Source organism: Gossypium raimondii, chromosome 2, assembly GCF_025698545.1.
Source record: "Gossypium raimondii isolate GPD5lz chromosome 2, ASM2569854v1, whole genome shotgun sequence".
Lineage (NCBI taxonomy): Eukaryota > Viridiplantae > Streptophyta > Magnoliopsida > Malvales > Malvaceae > Gossypium > Gossypium raimondii.
The window spans coordinates 48,018,909-48,036,154 of record NC_068566.1 but is presented as its reverse complement, the minus strand read 5'-3'; the positions used below and the strand labels follow the sequence as shown (position 1 = coordinate 48,036,154).

At 31.6% G+C, this 17,246-nt stretch overlaps 3 protein-coding genes across 3 annotated transcripts; 1 reads left to right on the top strand and 2 right to left on the bottom strand.

The window, feature by feature from the left end:
• Positions 1-1,159: 1,159 nt before the first annotated feature.
• On the top strand, positions 1,160-4,998 carry LOC105789371 (syntaxin-22). The gene is made up of 7 exons (XM_052627742.1): positions 1,160-1,472; positions 1,798-1,891; positions 2,313-2,452; positions 2,711-2,785; positions 3,320-3,477; positions 3,572-3,672; positions 4,654-4,998. The coding sequence occupies exons 1-7, from the start codon at positions 1,285-1,287 to the stop codon at positions 4,717-4,719; spliced, it is 822 nt and encodes a 273-aa protein (XP_052483702.1). The 5' UTR covers positions 1,160-1,284; the 3' UTR covers positions 4,720-4,998.
• Positions 4,999-6,075: 1,077 nt separating this feature from the next.
• Positions 6,076-8,473, bottom strand: LOC105789370 (mitogen-activated protein kinase kinase 10). Its single transcript, XM_012616736.2, has one exon. It carries the CDS (start codon positions 7,348-7,350, stop codon positions 6,292-6,294), a length of 1,059 nt encoding a protein of 352 aa, XP_012472190.1. The 5' UTR covers positions 7,351-8,473; the 3' UTR covers positions 6,076-6,291.
• A 295-nt stretch (positions 8,474-8,768) lies between these two features.
• Positions 8,769-11,945, bottom strand: LOC105789369 (heat shock factor protein HSF8). Its single transcript, XM_012616734.2, has 2 exons — positions 11,461-11,945; positions 8,769-10,146 (listed from the first exon to the last, which is right to left on the bottom strand). The coding sequence occupies exons 1-2, from the start codon at positions 11,767-11,769 to the stop codon at positions 8,908-8,910; spliced, it is 1,548 nt and encodes a 515-aa protein (XP_012472188.1). The 5' UTR covers positions 11,770-11,945; the 3' UTR covers positions 8,769-8,907.
• Between the last annotated feature and the right edge of the window lie 5,301 nt (positions 11,946-17,246).

The following is a 17,246-nucleotide window of genomic DNA, read 5'->3' as shown; positions in this document are numbered from 1 at the left end:
TTAATTTTTTAATAATAGACAATAATAATTAAATAAATGCTTGATTTGCATGAGTATGCAATTTAAAATAAATATTAATTTAAAATTATTTAATTTTTATAAATAAAAACTCAATTTTCTCATATAAAATATTTTCTTATAATACATAATACATAATAATTAAAATTATTATTTATTTTTTTATAAACAAATATTCATTTTTTTAGTTAAACATATTCATTATAAAATCCGATTTTTAAGCTTCTTGACTGTAAACTTTTATTCTCTCTGGTATGTATCTTTATTTTCTATTGGGGAATATTCTAGATCGGTTTGTGACTATCAGCTGAACAAAAATTTGTTACTTTTAAATACATATACCACTTAAGTAACAAAAACAAATATAAAATTATTACATATTTCTAAAATAATTTTAAATAAAATATCTATTACCCATTTTAGAATATTTTAATAAAAATATTATTTTCACAAAATAAAAAAATTATTATTTAAAAATACATGGTAAGGTAAATATATAACTAATATTTTTACAAAGTTAAAAATAAATAATGTTTTCTAACATTCATTTGGTGTAATTTATTGGAAAAGATTAAAATATATTGAAAAATAATAAATTAAAATAGCAAATAAATAAAAATTTGATTTCATCATAATTCATCCTAAATGAATTTTTATTCCAATTTTATTCCATTTTATGATTTTTTATTAATATATATTTTTAATTACTTATATTAAATATATATTTTTAAAAGTTAAAATGTGAAACAAATTTTAAAAATTAATGTTTATTATGTAATACTTTATGCTAATTAGAAATTTTTAATTATAAGGATTTTTATGTTAATTGGATTTTATTATAATAAAGATTATTTATAGGTTTGGAATTTTAGAAAATAAAAAATATTTTTTTAAAACTTAAAACATTTATTATAAATGGAATTTATAAATAACAAATTAATGTATTCCAAAATCACTTTTTCATCTATATTTAATTTAGGAAATAAAATGGTTTAAAACATTATTTTTATTTACAAAATATATAAAAGAAAATTTACAATGATTAAAATTTATTTATAATATCAATAAAATAATTTAATATATTTTAATTCATACATAAACTCAGCTAAGAAATTAGTATATATGTAGTCTTCTTTTTTTTCTTTAACAGCCTTCTCGCCGTGTTTGTTATTTTCCCACCCTCTTTCCCGAAAAAAATTAATCTCAAAATTTTCTCGGGAAAGCGAGGGTTTATTACAAACACAGCTATATAGTGGAGCAGTAATCATGAGCTTTCGAGATCTGGAAGCCAGACGGCCATTGGTGTCGAGGCAAAACCTGATCAACGGCAAGCAAGACGCCACGCAAGCAGTGGCCTCTGGCATTTTCCAGATCAACACAGCAGTCTCCACCTTTCAGCGGCTCGTCAACGCTCTCGGTACTCCTAAGGATACGCCTGAGCTCCGAGAAAAGCTGTGAGTTCTTGCCGAATTCAATTGCCATTGCAATTTTTAAGTGATCACATGATTTCAATCTTCATAGTCTTCTGATTTTGATTCAGAATACACGAAATTTTAGTTTAATTTTGTTCAATTGCACTTAGCTTAGCTTCGATCTTCTATTTGAAAGATTCAATTACGGATGATTCACTTGTTTTTTTATATATACTGCCAGTTAGCAGACTACTTCCTTGTATTGCGTGGGCAAGTAGTTCTTTCTTTCGAATTTCTTAAGTGATTTTTTACTATATGCTAATTAGATTATCAGTGTTCAGTGTAGCTGATATGGTTAACTTGGCAGGCATAAAACAAGGCTACATATTGGGCAATTAGTGAAGGACACTTCGGCTAAACTTAAACAAGCTAGTGAAACAGATCACAGTGCCGGAATTAGTGTAAGTTCAGGATGATAAACTTGGTGTTTTCCATTCATATACACACATACATATATATATTCATTCTATTATGTTTGTGGCAATTCATGCATAGATTAATGAACTTATTGCCTAAATCGCTTGATCAGGGTCAAAACCAAAAAAAATTTTGGATTGAAATTAAGTTATTATATTTTATGAGAGCTAAAATCCAATTTTACCATTGTATTAGCTTATATCTTTATAAACTTTAGGATTTTCGGGGGGCCAAAATGTAATTTTATCATGTATTAACTTATAATCTTATAGATTTTGTAGTGTTTGCAAGTGCAAATTTTCCATTTTAGAGGGGGCCAGGGACCCTGCCTGCCCCTCTTTTCTCTCCCTCCCATTTCTCTTGAGGAAGTGCTTGATGCCTTTTAATTCCTTTAATTAATTATAGGCCAGCAAGAAGGTAGCAGATGCTAAACTTGCAAAAGATTTTCAAGCAGTTTTGAAAGAGTTTCAGAAGGCTCAACGACTTGCAGCTGAAAGGGAAACATCATACGCTCCATCTGTTCCCAAGGCAGTTCTTCCTTCAAGGTATCTAAATGTAGGAAGGTTTATCCGTAAATAGATGGATTGTAGTGCATTCAATGTTTGGTGTTCATGGCATACATGAACAAATAAAGTCATTTTTAACAAATTACTTATAAAACATCCATATTTATTATTGATTTTCTGCAATTTAACGGTTGCAAATACAAAGGATATGGTGGTCACTTTTGTGTTACACTTTAATCATGATTTAAGCGTTTGCATGTTATTCTTATGCTCGATGTTTGTTCCCGTTATACACAGTTACTCGGCTGATGAGGTAGATGTAGGTTCAGATGGAGGGGCTGTACAGCAAGCCTTTCTTCTGGAATCAAGAAGGTAAGTTCTCTTTATAAATTCTTGTGAATCATCCTTTACATATATCATGCAGACTTTATCTTTTTTCTGGAATCTGGAGATGGATTTTCTTGTTTTTTTGTTCCTATTTGTTGTTCATAGTCATTAAGCAGTTTGGTTCAGTTTTTTATATAGATTCTGGACTTATATGAATCCTCCATAGTCCAGGCCAGTTATTTTTCCGGGTATGTGTTTGTTTGTGTACGTGCACTTTTTTCCTGTTTGTTATCTATATATGCATGTATTAGATTAGAGCATCATAATCAATATAGAAGGGCAATACAATGAAGGATTCTAAATACTTAGGAAGGGCAATTTCTCATATTCATTCCTTCAAGCCATTTATAGATTCAATACAGGTTTCCTATGATTTGTTCCCTGATTTTTGGAAAAACTTTATGTGATCCACCGTGCTATTTGTTTGTAGACCGTTTATCTGTTTTGTTATCATAGTATTTATTTTTATGAATGTATTATCACACCATGGCCTTAGTTTTGAAAATCTTCTTCTTGCAGACAGAAGGTTTTGCTGTTGGATAATGAGATCACATTTAATGAGGCTGTCATTGAAGAAAGAGAACAAGGAATTCAAGAAATTCAGCAGCAAATTGGTGAGGTGAATGAGATCTTCAAAGATCTCGCAGTGCTAGTACATGAGCAAGGAACTATGATTGGTAAAGCATTTCAGTTTTTGCATTAGATCACGATGAATTTTCTGACCATTTAGGTTATGTTTTTAAAAGTAGTGAAACTCAATCTATTCTGCAGATGACATTGGGACTCATATCGAGAATTCACGGGCTGCCACTGTACAGGCTAAATCCCAACTTGCGAAAGCTGCAAAGACTCAGAGATCAAATTCTTCCCTGGTAACATGCAATGCTCTGATTTTTATGTTTTATTGGATTCTAAAATTTTGCACAATATGTAAAGCACCATCATGACTAACATACCCACTTTGTTTGTCCCCCTTTTATTGGGGGCCATTGGACATAGTGTGCGGTCGACTTGTGATCTCAACCAAAAAGTTTCAACCTTGATTTACCCAAATTCAAGCTCGATTCAATATGATTTGACTCAAACCCGAAATAGCTTGAATCTGAAACAAATGATCCAAACCCGAAATGACTTTTCAAGTAAACCAAAATGACATGAAGTCAAGATGATCTAACCCGAAAAACTCAAGTGGCCTTCTTGAATGATCTTAACTTGAAATGGTTTGAACATGAAACAACCTGAATGCGAAATGACCTGAAAATTTTAAAATTCCCAATTGTTCCAAACTAAGATTAACCAATCCACAACCAATCTGATGGATCTAGTCTATGGCTTCTTTCCTTTGGTGGGCATGTGAATCCCTATTGATTGCACACCTGAGTTGTCTAGTAAACTGCCGATGGGTAAAAGTATCATGGAGGCTCATGTAGTAGGAGTTAAATTATATTTTGTCCCTTCAAATAAAAAAAATGGGAAAATTAATTCCTGTACATTAAATCAATGAGTAAATCGATCATTTTTATTAAAAATTTCATCAATTTACACTGTTAAAAACTAATGTTGTTAACAGAATAATCAAATAGTGACATGGTGTACCACGTGTATCTTACGATAATGTACAAAGACTAGTTTTTAACAGTAGAAATGAATGGAATTTTTAGCCGAAGGATTAATTTGCTTTTTGATCCGATGTATAAAGACTAATTTATCTATTTTCTGAGTAGAGGGAGAAAAATGCAATCTGAATTCTAGTACATGGGGCTCAATAGTACTTTTACGTTGGTTTCATCATCGAAAGCTCCCATAATCAAATCCATCCAAGAACTTAATTCGTTACTCGTTTTTTTGGGCAGACCTGCTTGCTTATGGTGATATTTGGAATCGTGATTCTGATTGTGGTCATACTACTAGTAGTCTAATCGGAAGCTAAAGATCATCTCAGCAACGAGACGGTGATCTCTTCGCCTATGTATTTGATTATGTTGTTCTATGAGAAATGATGGCCAACAGGAGTTCACTCCTAGTCTTAGTATACTATATTGCGGGTAGCTGTATCATCCATTATCATCATGTGTTTGTTCTTTGGGATGGCAGTGTGTCTCTTTTCTGAAAGTTGGTGTTTGGGTTTGTAGACTTTTTGTGTATTTTACCCTTTTGTTTTACACTTCTTCTGATATTTACCGTGGTAAGAGTTTTAATTCTTGGTTTTCATGTCAATATGCATACATACATATATGCATTTGCATAGTGTCTTATTTCCATGAAATTGTGATTGTGCTACCTTTTTTTATATTTCTTAACTTAATGATACCTAGAGAACAATTTTATCAAGTAGAAATTGACATCATGTTTATTTACTTTTGGGTCACCTTGAGACATAGGGTGAGCAAAAGTTGGTTCAAACCGGTTTAACCCGTGGTTTTTGGTTAAGTCGGTTCAGTCAGTTACGATAGTTAAAGATAATCTTTTATGTAAGTCAGTTATCAGTCATGAATTTTTATAATTGAATTGATAGACTTAACCAATTTCAAATAAATATGTAATTTAGGTAAAAAGATCTTTCCAGTCCCTATCAATTTCGATATTGAGCAAATCAGTTCCTCTTAAAAAATCTAAGCAATTCAGTCCCTGTCAATTTCAAAAGTAAGTAGTTAAGGATAATTAATCACATCGTTAATATTTTTCATAATGTTTTTGTAAATGCGAGATTAAATTTATTAATTTTTTAAAACTAAGACTAAATTAACAAAATATATAAACATCGAAAACCAAAGTGAAAAAATATTTTTTATGAAAATATATAAGCCACCATGTGGCATTCTCTAATTTGTTGGAAATTTCTTTTAACGTCAATTAACTTTTAGACTAACCATCATAATAGAAGAATATTTTAAGTATCAAATTGGGATAAAAAAGCTTAGGTATCAAAGTGAAAAATAAATATACTTGGGAAGTCAAATCACAAATTAAGCCAAATTAAAAATTCTGTTAAACCCTAGTAAAATCATAAAAAAAAAAGTTAAGCTAACCATCTCAAAGTTCTTTCACTTTAACTGCTATATTAGTTGTCACATCATCAAAATTTTAAAAAGTCAACTGTCATGATTGATGTACTGTTTAATTAAAAGCTCAATTGATTTTTAAATTATTTTGATAATTTTTTTAATATTGTATTTCAATTTATTTAATTGAAACAAACAGATTGATAGTCAAATAATTTGAATAAAAAACTTTGATTTTAACTTTTCTACAATATATCTCTTCTTTGTTAGTGCTCAACTAAAACCTATTTAGGTGTAATTTATTTCTCCAAGTAAAAAAGTTAAATACAGGGTTTAGATTTGCAGTCACAAATGCAAATTAGTGCTCTTAATTTTCGATGCAAATTGAAAAAACTTGTTAATTTGAAAACCCCCAAAATAAGCCTCTGATCAAACGATTGGAGAAACCCTAAAACTACAAAAAAAAGGCCCTCAAAATGGACGAATCCTTCACCGCAATTCAAAAGTGCCATTCACAAAAGGGTGATGAAGAAGCTCATCCACTGTCCCTCTGTTTCTCCAATCTTTCTCCAGACACCTTCTTACAAAGCTCCTAAAATATGGCGAAACCGTTTCCGGCATCTGCGGCCTTTCTCCGAAGCATATAGCGCACATCAATGCTGCCCAGTCGGGTTTTTCTCCGAGACCAATTAACGGATAACGACCGACACAACATTCCAACACCACCACGCCTAGCGACCAAATATCGCCAACGAAACCATCAGCATTACCCCCATTCCACCTCTCAGGATCGACCCTTTCAGGGCTCATGTAAGCGCATGTTCCCATGAACGTATCGTAGGCGTTCCGTGTGCCTACGACAATCTTACTCACTCCAAAATCTGCAATCTTCACTTCTCCTTTCCCATTTATCAATAGGTTCGATGGTTTTATATCACCATGCACGATTTGCATTCCGTGTAGGTATTGTAACCCTCGCAAGACACTTCGGGCTATCCCCGAAATTACATCTTCAGGCAAATTTGCCCTCACCCGAAGTTCGTCGTATAACGATCCTCTTTCCATATGTTCCATTACGAAACAAAGCTCTCCTCCAATAGTATCGAACACCGCGAAGCATTTCACAACAAATTGCGAATCAACCCTTTTCAAGATTTCAGCTTCGCATGCCGCTTGATGTCTTATGGCGGTGTTTTGATCAAAACGAAGCACTTTCAACGCGTAAACAGATGAGCTTTTACGGTTCCGGACTTTGTAAACAGTGCCACCATTGCCATGGCCGATGACCGAGAGCCTTTCAAGGTCAGAGAGGCTTTCGATGTCTGGAGATGTTGGACCAATGGCAGATAGCAATGCCGTGTAATGAGACTGTTGCAGGAAATCGGCTGCCGGCAATGGTGGTAGAGATAATCGGAGTCCCTGTTGGTGCCTTCTCTCCCTAACTAGTGCCATTTTCACACTTGTAAGAAACAATAATGAATGATAGATCAAAATCAATCTAAGAAGTATAAATACAAGAGATGTTATGCTGGGCAGTGATAACTCCATGATCCATGGAACTGTATGTTATGTGAACCTTTGTTAGTTCTGGTACTAACACGTGTCTTTTTATCTTTTTTTGGGGTTTTTTTTGTAAGATATAAATGTATTCTCTCTCTAGTAACAAGATGCCAATTTTCATGGATAATCGTTAAACAGTAAACATGTGCTTCTAAAATTAAGATCTCAAATGAAAAATAAGGGGAAGAGATTTTTATTTCAGCAAATAATGATAATAATAATAATAATTAGACAAGAGGTCCCTAAACTATAATCTAGATTGTAAGTAGGTCCTCCATTGACCTAGCTGTTAGCTTAGACATTACATGCTAGTTCGAAACATTTAAAATAAAAGGATCAAATTCAAGACATATATATACGTACGCATGGATAGCTTAAATCTATCATATTAAAAAAATAACCCTCCTAAATTTTAATACAATATCTATTTTTTTAACATACTAGACACAAGTTGTCCAGGTATAAACATGTTTAAACTTTGATCCACATATTCTAAATATGCACCATGATACAATAGGCTAATAGAAAGACTTGATTGATACACTACCAATATACGTTTGGCATTTGAGAAATAAATTAAAATCGAAAGCATAGTTCGGGGACATCTAATGTAATTAACCAAAAGAAAAAACTTTAACCACACAAGGGATGTAAGCAAATATTAGTAGTAAGGTAAGGTGAGAGAGTTAATAGGATCACAACGCGAAATGGAAGGCCAAACCATGTAGCAGTCCTTATTCCCCATTAACAACTATAACAAAAGCTTGCTAAATAAATCAAACTTCAAAAAGTTACGAATATAAGACAATCAAGTATCAACTTCATGCAATAGTCCTACTATCTAAAAGCCTTTCATTGCCTGCCCCAAAGAATAATTACAAATGTATATGCAGTGTAATATTGCATAATGTGCCCCTTTTAAACTACATTTTTTGTGTCTAAAAATATATTTTTTAAAATTTTTAAAAAAAGAAAAAAGAAAAAAAAAAGAAGAGGAAATGAGGGTCTTGTGCAATGTCTAATTTTCTACAGATTTCATGCTTGATACAATCATATTCTAATCATTTACAAAAATAATCCAACATTGTAACAGTTAAACTGATAGGAACACTCATGGAACAAGCCACAAACAGAAACCCATGCCAGGCTATATATACATAAAAGGTAAAAGTATCATGGAGGCACTTGAATTAAGAGCCAAATTGCATTTTACTCCTTTACTCAAAAATTGAACAAATTAGTCTCTATACATTAAATTAGAGAGCAAATTGGTCCTTTCTATTAAAAATTTCATCCATTTCTATTAAAAATTTTACTCAAAAACTGACATGACTGACAAAATAATCAAATAACACCACGTCTACCTCATTCTAACACACAGGGACCAATTTTTAACAGTAAAAAGAGATAAAAAGAGATAATGAAGGCATTAGTCATTTTCTGACACCTAAAATAAGAGGATCATGTGATTATAAAAGTAAACAAATATAACTTTCGCGTTTACCTAAAATAAATGAAAGGTAATGTACATTTTGGTACAAAGGCTTATGACCTGTTGTTATCAGATCCAAGAAGACCCATTTGTTCTGTAAGATTATCCATATACTGAGATTCGTCCCATCCTTTGTCCATTGGCTGCCCTTCATTTCCCTCGCCTTTACTATCCATTGGCGTTGATTCAATATCCTCAGGCCCTGGACTTGGCACAAGAAGGTCTTCCCAAAAGGCATCTATGTCAGGAAGGTCATCAAGTTGTAAGGGAATTGAGCCATTTACAACTAATGTAGAGGGATCGATAAATCCACCATTCCCAGTTTCAGATTCCACGTAATTTTCTGCTGGCATATCAACAATGCTTTCTTGGACCATTTCTGGCATTTCAGAAACCTCAGGCATACTTATATCTGTCTGAGGAATGGACATGGCTGCTGGCTTTTGTGCTCCAACAAGTGCACTCATATCTGGAAATCGCGATGTTGTAATTTCTTCGGAGGATGTTGTACACGGGGAAGGTTGTATTTCAGATATTGCAGCTGAGGGACTATGCCCTGGAATCCATGAAGTAGCTGGCACATACGTTGAACACCCTGAAGTTGGTGGGACCTCTTTAAGAGTCACCCCTGAAACACGGCTTGCAGAGTTACCACCATCCAATCCACTGGATGCTGATGCATCATCACCGATCAGGAAATTTTCATGATTGTTGTTAAAGGAGTCCAGCCTGGGAGAGGAATCCCCTTTCATAATCTGCCTCAGCATTTCTTTCGCCTCATTCAAAGGTTGATATTTAATAATCTGTCCATCAGATGCAGCAGAAGTATCATTACCATCCTGCTTGAGCCTCCTTTTCTTGTTGGCTTCACTTATGCGCCTATTGCTCTCATTTTGTTGCTGGACAAATTGAGCCAAAAAGCCAGGGCTCTGCATAGCCTTTGCTAAGAATGACATCATCTGCTGCTGACGCTGCTCCATCCCCTGAAGACGTTGCACCATGACCTGCAGCTGGTTATCAGTAGCCTGTTGCTGCTGCCTCAACCTAACAAGTTCCTGCATAAGCACATTCTTGTCTCTCTTAAGCCTCTCAACCTCTTCCTCAAGCCCGAATTTCCCAACCTCAACACAGGCATCCACAGATGAACTCTGTCCATGTGATTGCTGTGTCTGCTGATGACCGTGGCCATGAGCTGGCTTTCGCCGGCTAATGTTTCGAAGTAGGTGTTTCTGACCTCTTAAAAATCCCTCATTTGCAAATTCCCAACGGTCTGGATCAACTTTTCGAAAACCCTGTAAAAACACAGGGACAAGAACAAAATAATTTGGGGAAAAGCAGATCACTCAGAATAATTGTTACTAAAACATGACACTAAGTAACTACAGTAGGTATGAAGCAAATGTCATTGCCAATTAGAAGAATAGATTTCATGTCCATCATATGATTCCATTCTCCCTTAAAATGCCAAAGCTTTCAAGGCAATACCATTCAACAATAAATCACACTTGGTTTCAGAATTCAGCAGCTGCAAGCAACTTGTCTCAGCTTCTGAGTAATGGTGCAAGTATCAGACAATTAACACCATTTTATATACATTTTCACCAAAACTTTGTAAGTGAAAAAAACATTTCCCATCTCCCACGGACAATCACTTGTTGGATGCCACAGATTTCCCATCTCCATTCCAGCAAAATGATTAAACTATCAATCAGGATCAGTATTCACTGTTTATATTAAGAAAACATGCATTTGATGTGGCACCTACATTTGGAACATCATAAACAAAGAAACATATAACTCAACTCAAAAGGAAATCAGTGCAGGATCATGTCATAAACACAACACAGTGCCCATGGTATAAAAATATTACACCGCCAAGAAAACCATTGGTTTTACTGTATTAAAGAGATGGCAGTGGATAAGCTGATACTTATAGAAGAATCATGCAATTAACAGATTACTTTATCTTCAATTTTGTTGCTAGCCAAATGCAGGTAGTAGAACTTAGTCAACACTCAACACAAGCGGTAAAAGTGTACATAATGATATAAGCAGTAGCTGTATTGTCGCATTATGGGTGTACAGGTGCGAAAACGAATTAAAAGTAGAAACAACAATTTGTTTCCCACTAAATCTAAATATCTTTCTCATCTCTTCCTTTCTTCTTCTTCTAAATCATTCTTCATTGATACATCTTCTTTAGTTTTCCGGAATTTCTTCATTTCCGTTATCTCTGATATTGTCAATCAAGCTGAGTTTCCATCGTATAAAGTTCAGTAAAAGTAATGCATAAAAAGCAAAAAAAAAAAAAACCTTAAATCAGTAATCCTCTAATGTTATCCTTTTCCTAAATCTTCTCAGCAGTCTTATAGATGAGTCGATCAAATCCAAACAATTAACACGATTTGGAACAATTTCACATACGCAATAAATCCTAAGGAAGACGAGGGAAAACAGAAAAAACTTCACAAATCAAACTAAAAGAAACAAAATCAATTAAGATTTTCTATTTTTTTTGTAATAAAGTCAAGTTCAGATAGTAAGTAAAACTGAGTTCAAATATAAGCGAAAGGTAAAAGAGATAAAAGAAAATAAAAATGGCGTACGTAAGTGTTTAGTTGCCTGACGAAGCTTGAGAAGTTGTTATGCTTGAAATACTTAGGCAAAAGATCCCGTGCGAACTCCGGCGGGTTCCAAACAACGAAGCTATTGTTAGATGGGCTCCAAGAAACTATAGCATCGGTAGCAGGATCATCCACCATATCGTAAGTCTTACTCAGGAAAGGAGGTGGAGTGTTAACACTTTGCACCGGCACCGGTTTTGGCGCCGTTTGAGGTTGCGCCGTCGTTTGAGATTCTCCGCCGCTCGTCGACGCATCGTTTTGGCTGTTTCCACTGCTACTCACTCCATCCATTCGACTTTACCGGCTTTTTTATAATTAAAAGAAGTGAAAATCAGGAAAAAAAAAAACCAGAGAAAGGGTCTAGGGTTTTAAGAGATTGTTAAGTTGGGCCATTGGAGGAGACTAGGGAATTTTTTAGGGATTTTGAAAAATGTGAGACTGAAAGATAGTGGTGGGGAGCAGAGAAAACAGACAGGTGGCTGTACGGACAAGACTGATATGGCGTTTTAAGGGGAAGATGACAAACCGGCACGGGGCGGTTTTTTTTTCTTTTTTTGGGCTTTTAAGTCACGAAATCTAATTAAATCATATAAGGACAAAATTAATAGCTAATTAGTTCATTTTCTACCTTGTTTAGGGTGGGTTTGGATGGTCGATTGGTGCGGTGCGTTTAATTTATTTTTTGTCTCAAGCTGCAGTATCACTACAGTATATAATCTTACCGTCACCGTTATTTTTACACTAACTGTAAGTAAACGCACTGCCCATCCAAACTCACCCTTAGAGATATAGATCGTTTTTATTAAGTAATTAACAAGGTAAAAGCGTGCTCTATAAAATACGTTTTTTAAAAAGCATTTTATACAAAATGTGCTAATTTCAATAATTAAATCCATTCATTCACTTAAGATTTTTAATTTTCCTTATTTTAATATTTATTGTTTTTATTTTTAATTAACGTTTGTTAATTTTTTATTTTAATTAACAAACGTATTGCTTTTAAGTTTTTATTTTATTTTAATTAATAATTTATTTATATAGAGTAGAAAATAAAGATTTGACATATAAAATTATATATAAAGAAAATATATTAAAAAATAATTGAGATTTTTTAAAAATAAAATAAATTTTCACCTACATTGTATAAATAAAGAAATTATTTATTAAAAATACAAAATAAAAACTTGCAAACAACATGTTTGTTAATTAAAGCTTTATTTTTAAAAAAATATTGAAAGCAAGAAAAACAAATAAAGTCTAAAAGATGATTTGAACTTAGATTATTATTCGTAACGCGTTTTTTCTCGTAAATTATCTCATCAACAAAAATATTTAAATATCTTTGTCAATGGTGAAAGACATAATTTGCATGCCACTCATGTTTAAAATTATTTTTATCTTTCTTTTATTTATACATTTTAAGAAAAATAATTAAGTAATTTGATTTTTTTTTTCAATACGATACTTCTATTTTACAAAAGTTATACATTTTTGTACGTAGAGGTAACAATGTTAATTTTTTAGTATTTAATTCAGGTTTTATAATTGATTTGATGAAAATTTATAATTAGCTAATAATATTATCTAGTGGCGAAGCCAAAGGGGCTGGCAGGGGCACCGGCCCCCCTAAATTAGACTTTTTTTTTATTTAAGTCATTTATAATTTATAAAATTTTTAATTATTAATGGTAAAATTACACTTTAGCCCCCCAAAATAATAAAAAAATAATTTAAATTTAAACTATAAAGATATAGATTATTAAAATAGTGAGATTGTATTTTTACTATCATAAAATATACAATTTAATTTTGACCTCCCAAAAATTTTTTGGCTCCATACTGATTTTAACAATTAATTTTCATCAAATCAACTTTAAATACAAAGTTAAATAAACTAACAATAAACACTAAATTTATTCTATTAAAATCATGAAAAAATCAAAATCAATAATATTAGCAATCAAATTTCACCAAATCAACCCTATAATCCGAATTAAATACTAAAAATTTAACGTTATTACCTTTTGATATCAAAATATATATAACTTTTTATCAAATATGTGTACCTTATTGAATAGAAAAATAAACAGATACCACATTAGAAAAGAAATGTCAAACTCGGATACCAAATAACATGTTTAGCTTTAAAGAAATTTTTAAAAGTTATGCTTTCAGATAATCTTATATTCATCAACTAAACAATAAAATCTTTACCTTTTCATTTGAACGAAACCAAAGTTATAAATAATATTACATTTTGATAATTCTATTATCGAATGTAATTTTTTTCTTTTGTAAATTAAAACACGTCTTGATTTATCTTTACGAGTTTGACCATTTTAAATATTTTCATTTCAAATATTTATTAATTAGATTGAATAATTTAAAATGTTAAATTTTTTATGTTGAAATGAATAAAAATGGTAGGTGTAAATGACATAATTGTCATCATGTCATGAACATTGTAGAATATTATGCTTCCTGGTTAGGCGGCTCTTTTATACAATAACATTGGCAATAATATTCCATGTTTTTTCATAATATAAGGCTTCAATGTCATTCTCCTTTTAAATCAAACTATATAAAAATTACTTCATAAAAGTTAATAATTTTTATATTTTCACCCCTCAATTTCAAAAAATTTTAAAATAACTAAGAGTATACAAAAGCCAAGTCAAACCGACTAAATCGATTGAACCGATTGATTTCGATTTTACCGGTTAGTTTATTTTGTTGCAATTTTAGGTCTGTTGCAAAGGTCAAGTAAAATGATTTAGTTGGTTCCGTTTTTTATTTTTGTTAACCAAATTTAACCGACTTTAAAAATTCTATTGTTTTAAAATATCTAAATCCAACCCATATTCATATATATATTACCTGAGCCCAACCCCCCCCAAAAAAAAATAGAAGTGGCCATGGGCCGGTTCGGGTTGGGTCTAAGCATGATATTAACATGCTTTATGTTTTTCCAAGTTTGGCTCGGGCTGAAATATGAGTTTAAAACCCGCCTATATTTGCAAAAGATTAACTTAAGCCCATTGATATTATTTTTAAAAAATATATATATTATTTTATTTTAATATTTGATAATTTTATACCTTTTTTATTTATTGAAAATTTTTATATAATAATCTTAACATTATTTTAATATTTACAATATAGTAGTATTATTTATTTAGTATAAGTTTATTTTTTAATGTGTTCTAAATTACATAATATATAAAAATTACATAATATAAAATATTATAAACTTATAAATTGGTCAAGTTGGGTTGGGCTTGGGCTTTGAATGTTCAAGCCCAAGCCCAACCCATATTTTAAACGGGCATAAAATTTTTGCTTAGGTCCATTTTTCGAGCCTAATATTTTTATCCAAATCCTCCCAAATTTCAAATGAGCCTGAGTGGATAGCCTGACCCATGAGTCTCCCAAGCCCATGAACATGTCTAAAATAAAGTACACCTAATTATATCATGTAAACTCAAACCCAACTAAAAAATTAAACCAAAAAAAAAAAAAATTCATGGTGATCTCGGTTAACTGAACAATAAAAGCCAGTTCGGTGTATTTGGCTTTATTAATAAAGCTAGTTGATTTTGGTTTCTAGAAAAATGAAGTCGATTAAGTCGGTTTCTAAATTTTTTGAATCGAACCGATAGATTGTTTATCCTTAAAAATGATTATTGAACTATTTAAAAGTATTCATTTAAGTTACTTTAACTATTCAAAATTTTTTATTTAAGTTATTTGGCTATTAAGATTTTTTTCTTTTTAAAAAGTTTCGCTAGCGAGATCCAATTAATGATTCGACGATCGATAGGTGGATCAGTACCCATCGACAAGCAGAATAACATACTTTAGATCCAAGTTGATCTGACGATCAATGTTGGAGATCGGAGAAGAAAACTTTTGGATTTTGAATCGCAAGTTCGAGACGTTCAAAGTTGTTTCATGAAAAAACTGAATTGTAGAAGAGAAGTGCAGACGATGTGATCAAAGAAGGTCATACAACAACGATTTTAACAACTTAACACCTTAAATAAATTTTTTTGAATAGTTCAGTGACCACTTTGTAACTTTTTGAAGTTGAATCATATTTTAATGATCTTGGGTGTATTTTACCCATAAATAAATAAAATCCTTAACTTTCTTTTTGAAGTATAGTAAGTAAATTAAAATTAAATTACAAATAGAAATATATATTCGAGTAATCACAAGTATTAAATTATTACAAATAAATTATCCAGAAAATAAAATTAAACCATTACAACATAAATAGATTAAGAATCAGTACAATCTCAACTAAAACTAACAAATTAAATTAAAACTTACACATAATAATTGCATATAATAAAATTCAAAAACTTATATATATAATTACACACGAAAATAAATATTGCTTTTCCCAAATGAGCCATAGCCAATAATTTCTCTAGCAAGCCATTGCACTTAGACCTGTCCATGGGGCGAGTGGCCCGGCCTGACCCGAAGGCCCGTCCGAAATATGGGAGGGTTCGGGTAAAAATATAGGCCCGAAATATGGGTTTGTGCAAAAAAACGAGGCCGTTTAAAAAACGGGCCGGGCCTCGGGCACTACTTTTTGGCCCGGCCCGGCCCAGCCTGACCTGAATATAATAAATATATATTTTTATGTTTTAATTTTAAAATACTTTTAAAATATTTTTTTTATTTTTTATTTTTAATGTTTATTAAAAAATAGGCCGGACCGGGTCGGGCTTGGACTTATGATAATTTTCTCAGGCCGAGCCTAAAAAAAATTTCAGGCCCATATTTCGAGCCGGGCCGGCCTAAGAGGCGGGCTAAAAATTTTTTCGGGCCCGGCCCGGCCCATGGACAAGTCTAATTGCACTTAGTGACTTCGATGAAACATGAAAAGAATCACATGTACAGTGTAGGTGTCAGATAAACAACATTAATTGATTGCATGAACCCACAACTGTCCCTTGGACCCAACTAGGGTTTAAATTGATAGCAATGTTTTCGGATTGATTTTAAATTAGACAAGTTATTTTGAGTTTAAATTATGTTCAATTAAAATTATTTTATATTTGAATCATTAATTTAATTTAATAATTAAATTATTTTACATTCAAAATTTTCATATTTAATTATTTAATTTTAATTCAACATACAGATTATTTTGAATTGAAATAAGAAAGTCGATAGGGTTCAATTAATTTCAAATGTTAGAGTGTTACATGTGATTTTATATTTTATTTTTAATTTATTGAATAATATGTTTTACAGTCTCAAAAATAAGTATTTTTTATTAATTAAATAAGATTGTATAATTTATAATAAAGATAAATTAATTTTGAAAAATAATTAAACGATTAAAATAACAAATTTAAAGTAATGAAAATAAAAAAATAGAAACAATCGATAGTCAGAATAATTTGTCATCCGAATATGAGTCAAAATTTTATCTATAAAGCGACAATGATATCAAGGGGTAGGTAGAGGCCTTGGCACCATGTGCCCCTCAAATAAAAAATTATCATTTTAGTCCCTTGATATTTTTAAAATTACAAGTTAATTCAATGGTAAAAATACACTTTAACCTCTCCTATAGATGAAATTTTTTAGTTTAATCCCTTTAAAATTCTAAAATAACAAACATATAAAAGATAAAATTGTACTTTAACCCTTTAAAATTTTATAATTTAATTTTGATCCCTACAAATAAACTTTTGGCTTCATCCTTGCTATAAAGAATACTTATTTTAATGTTATATTGCTTTTCACAT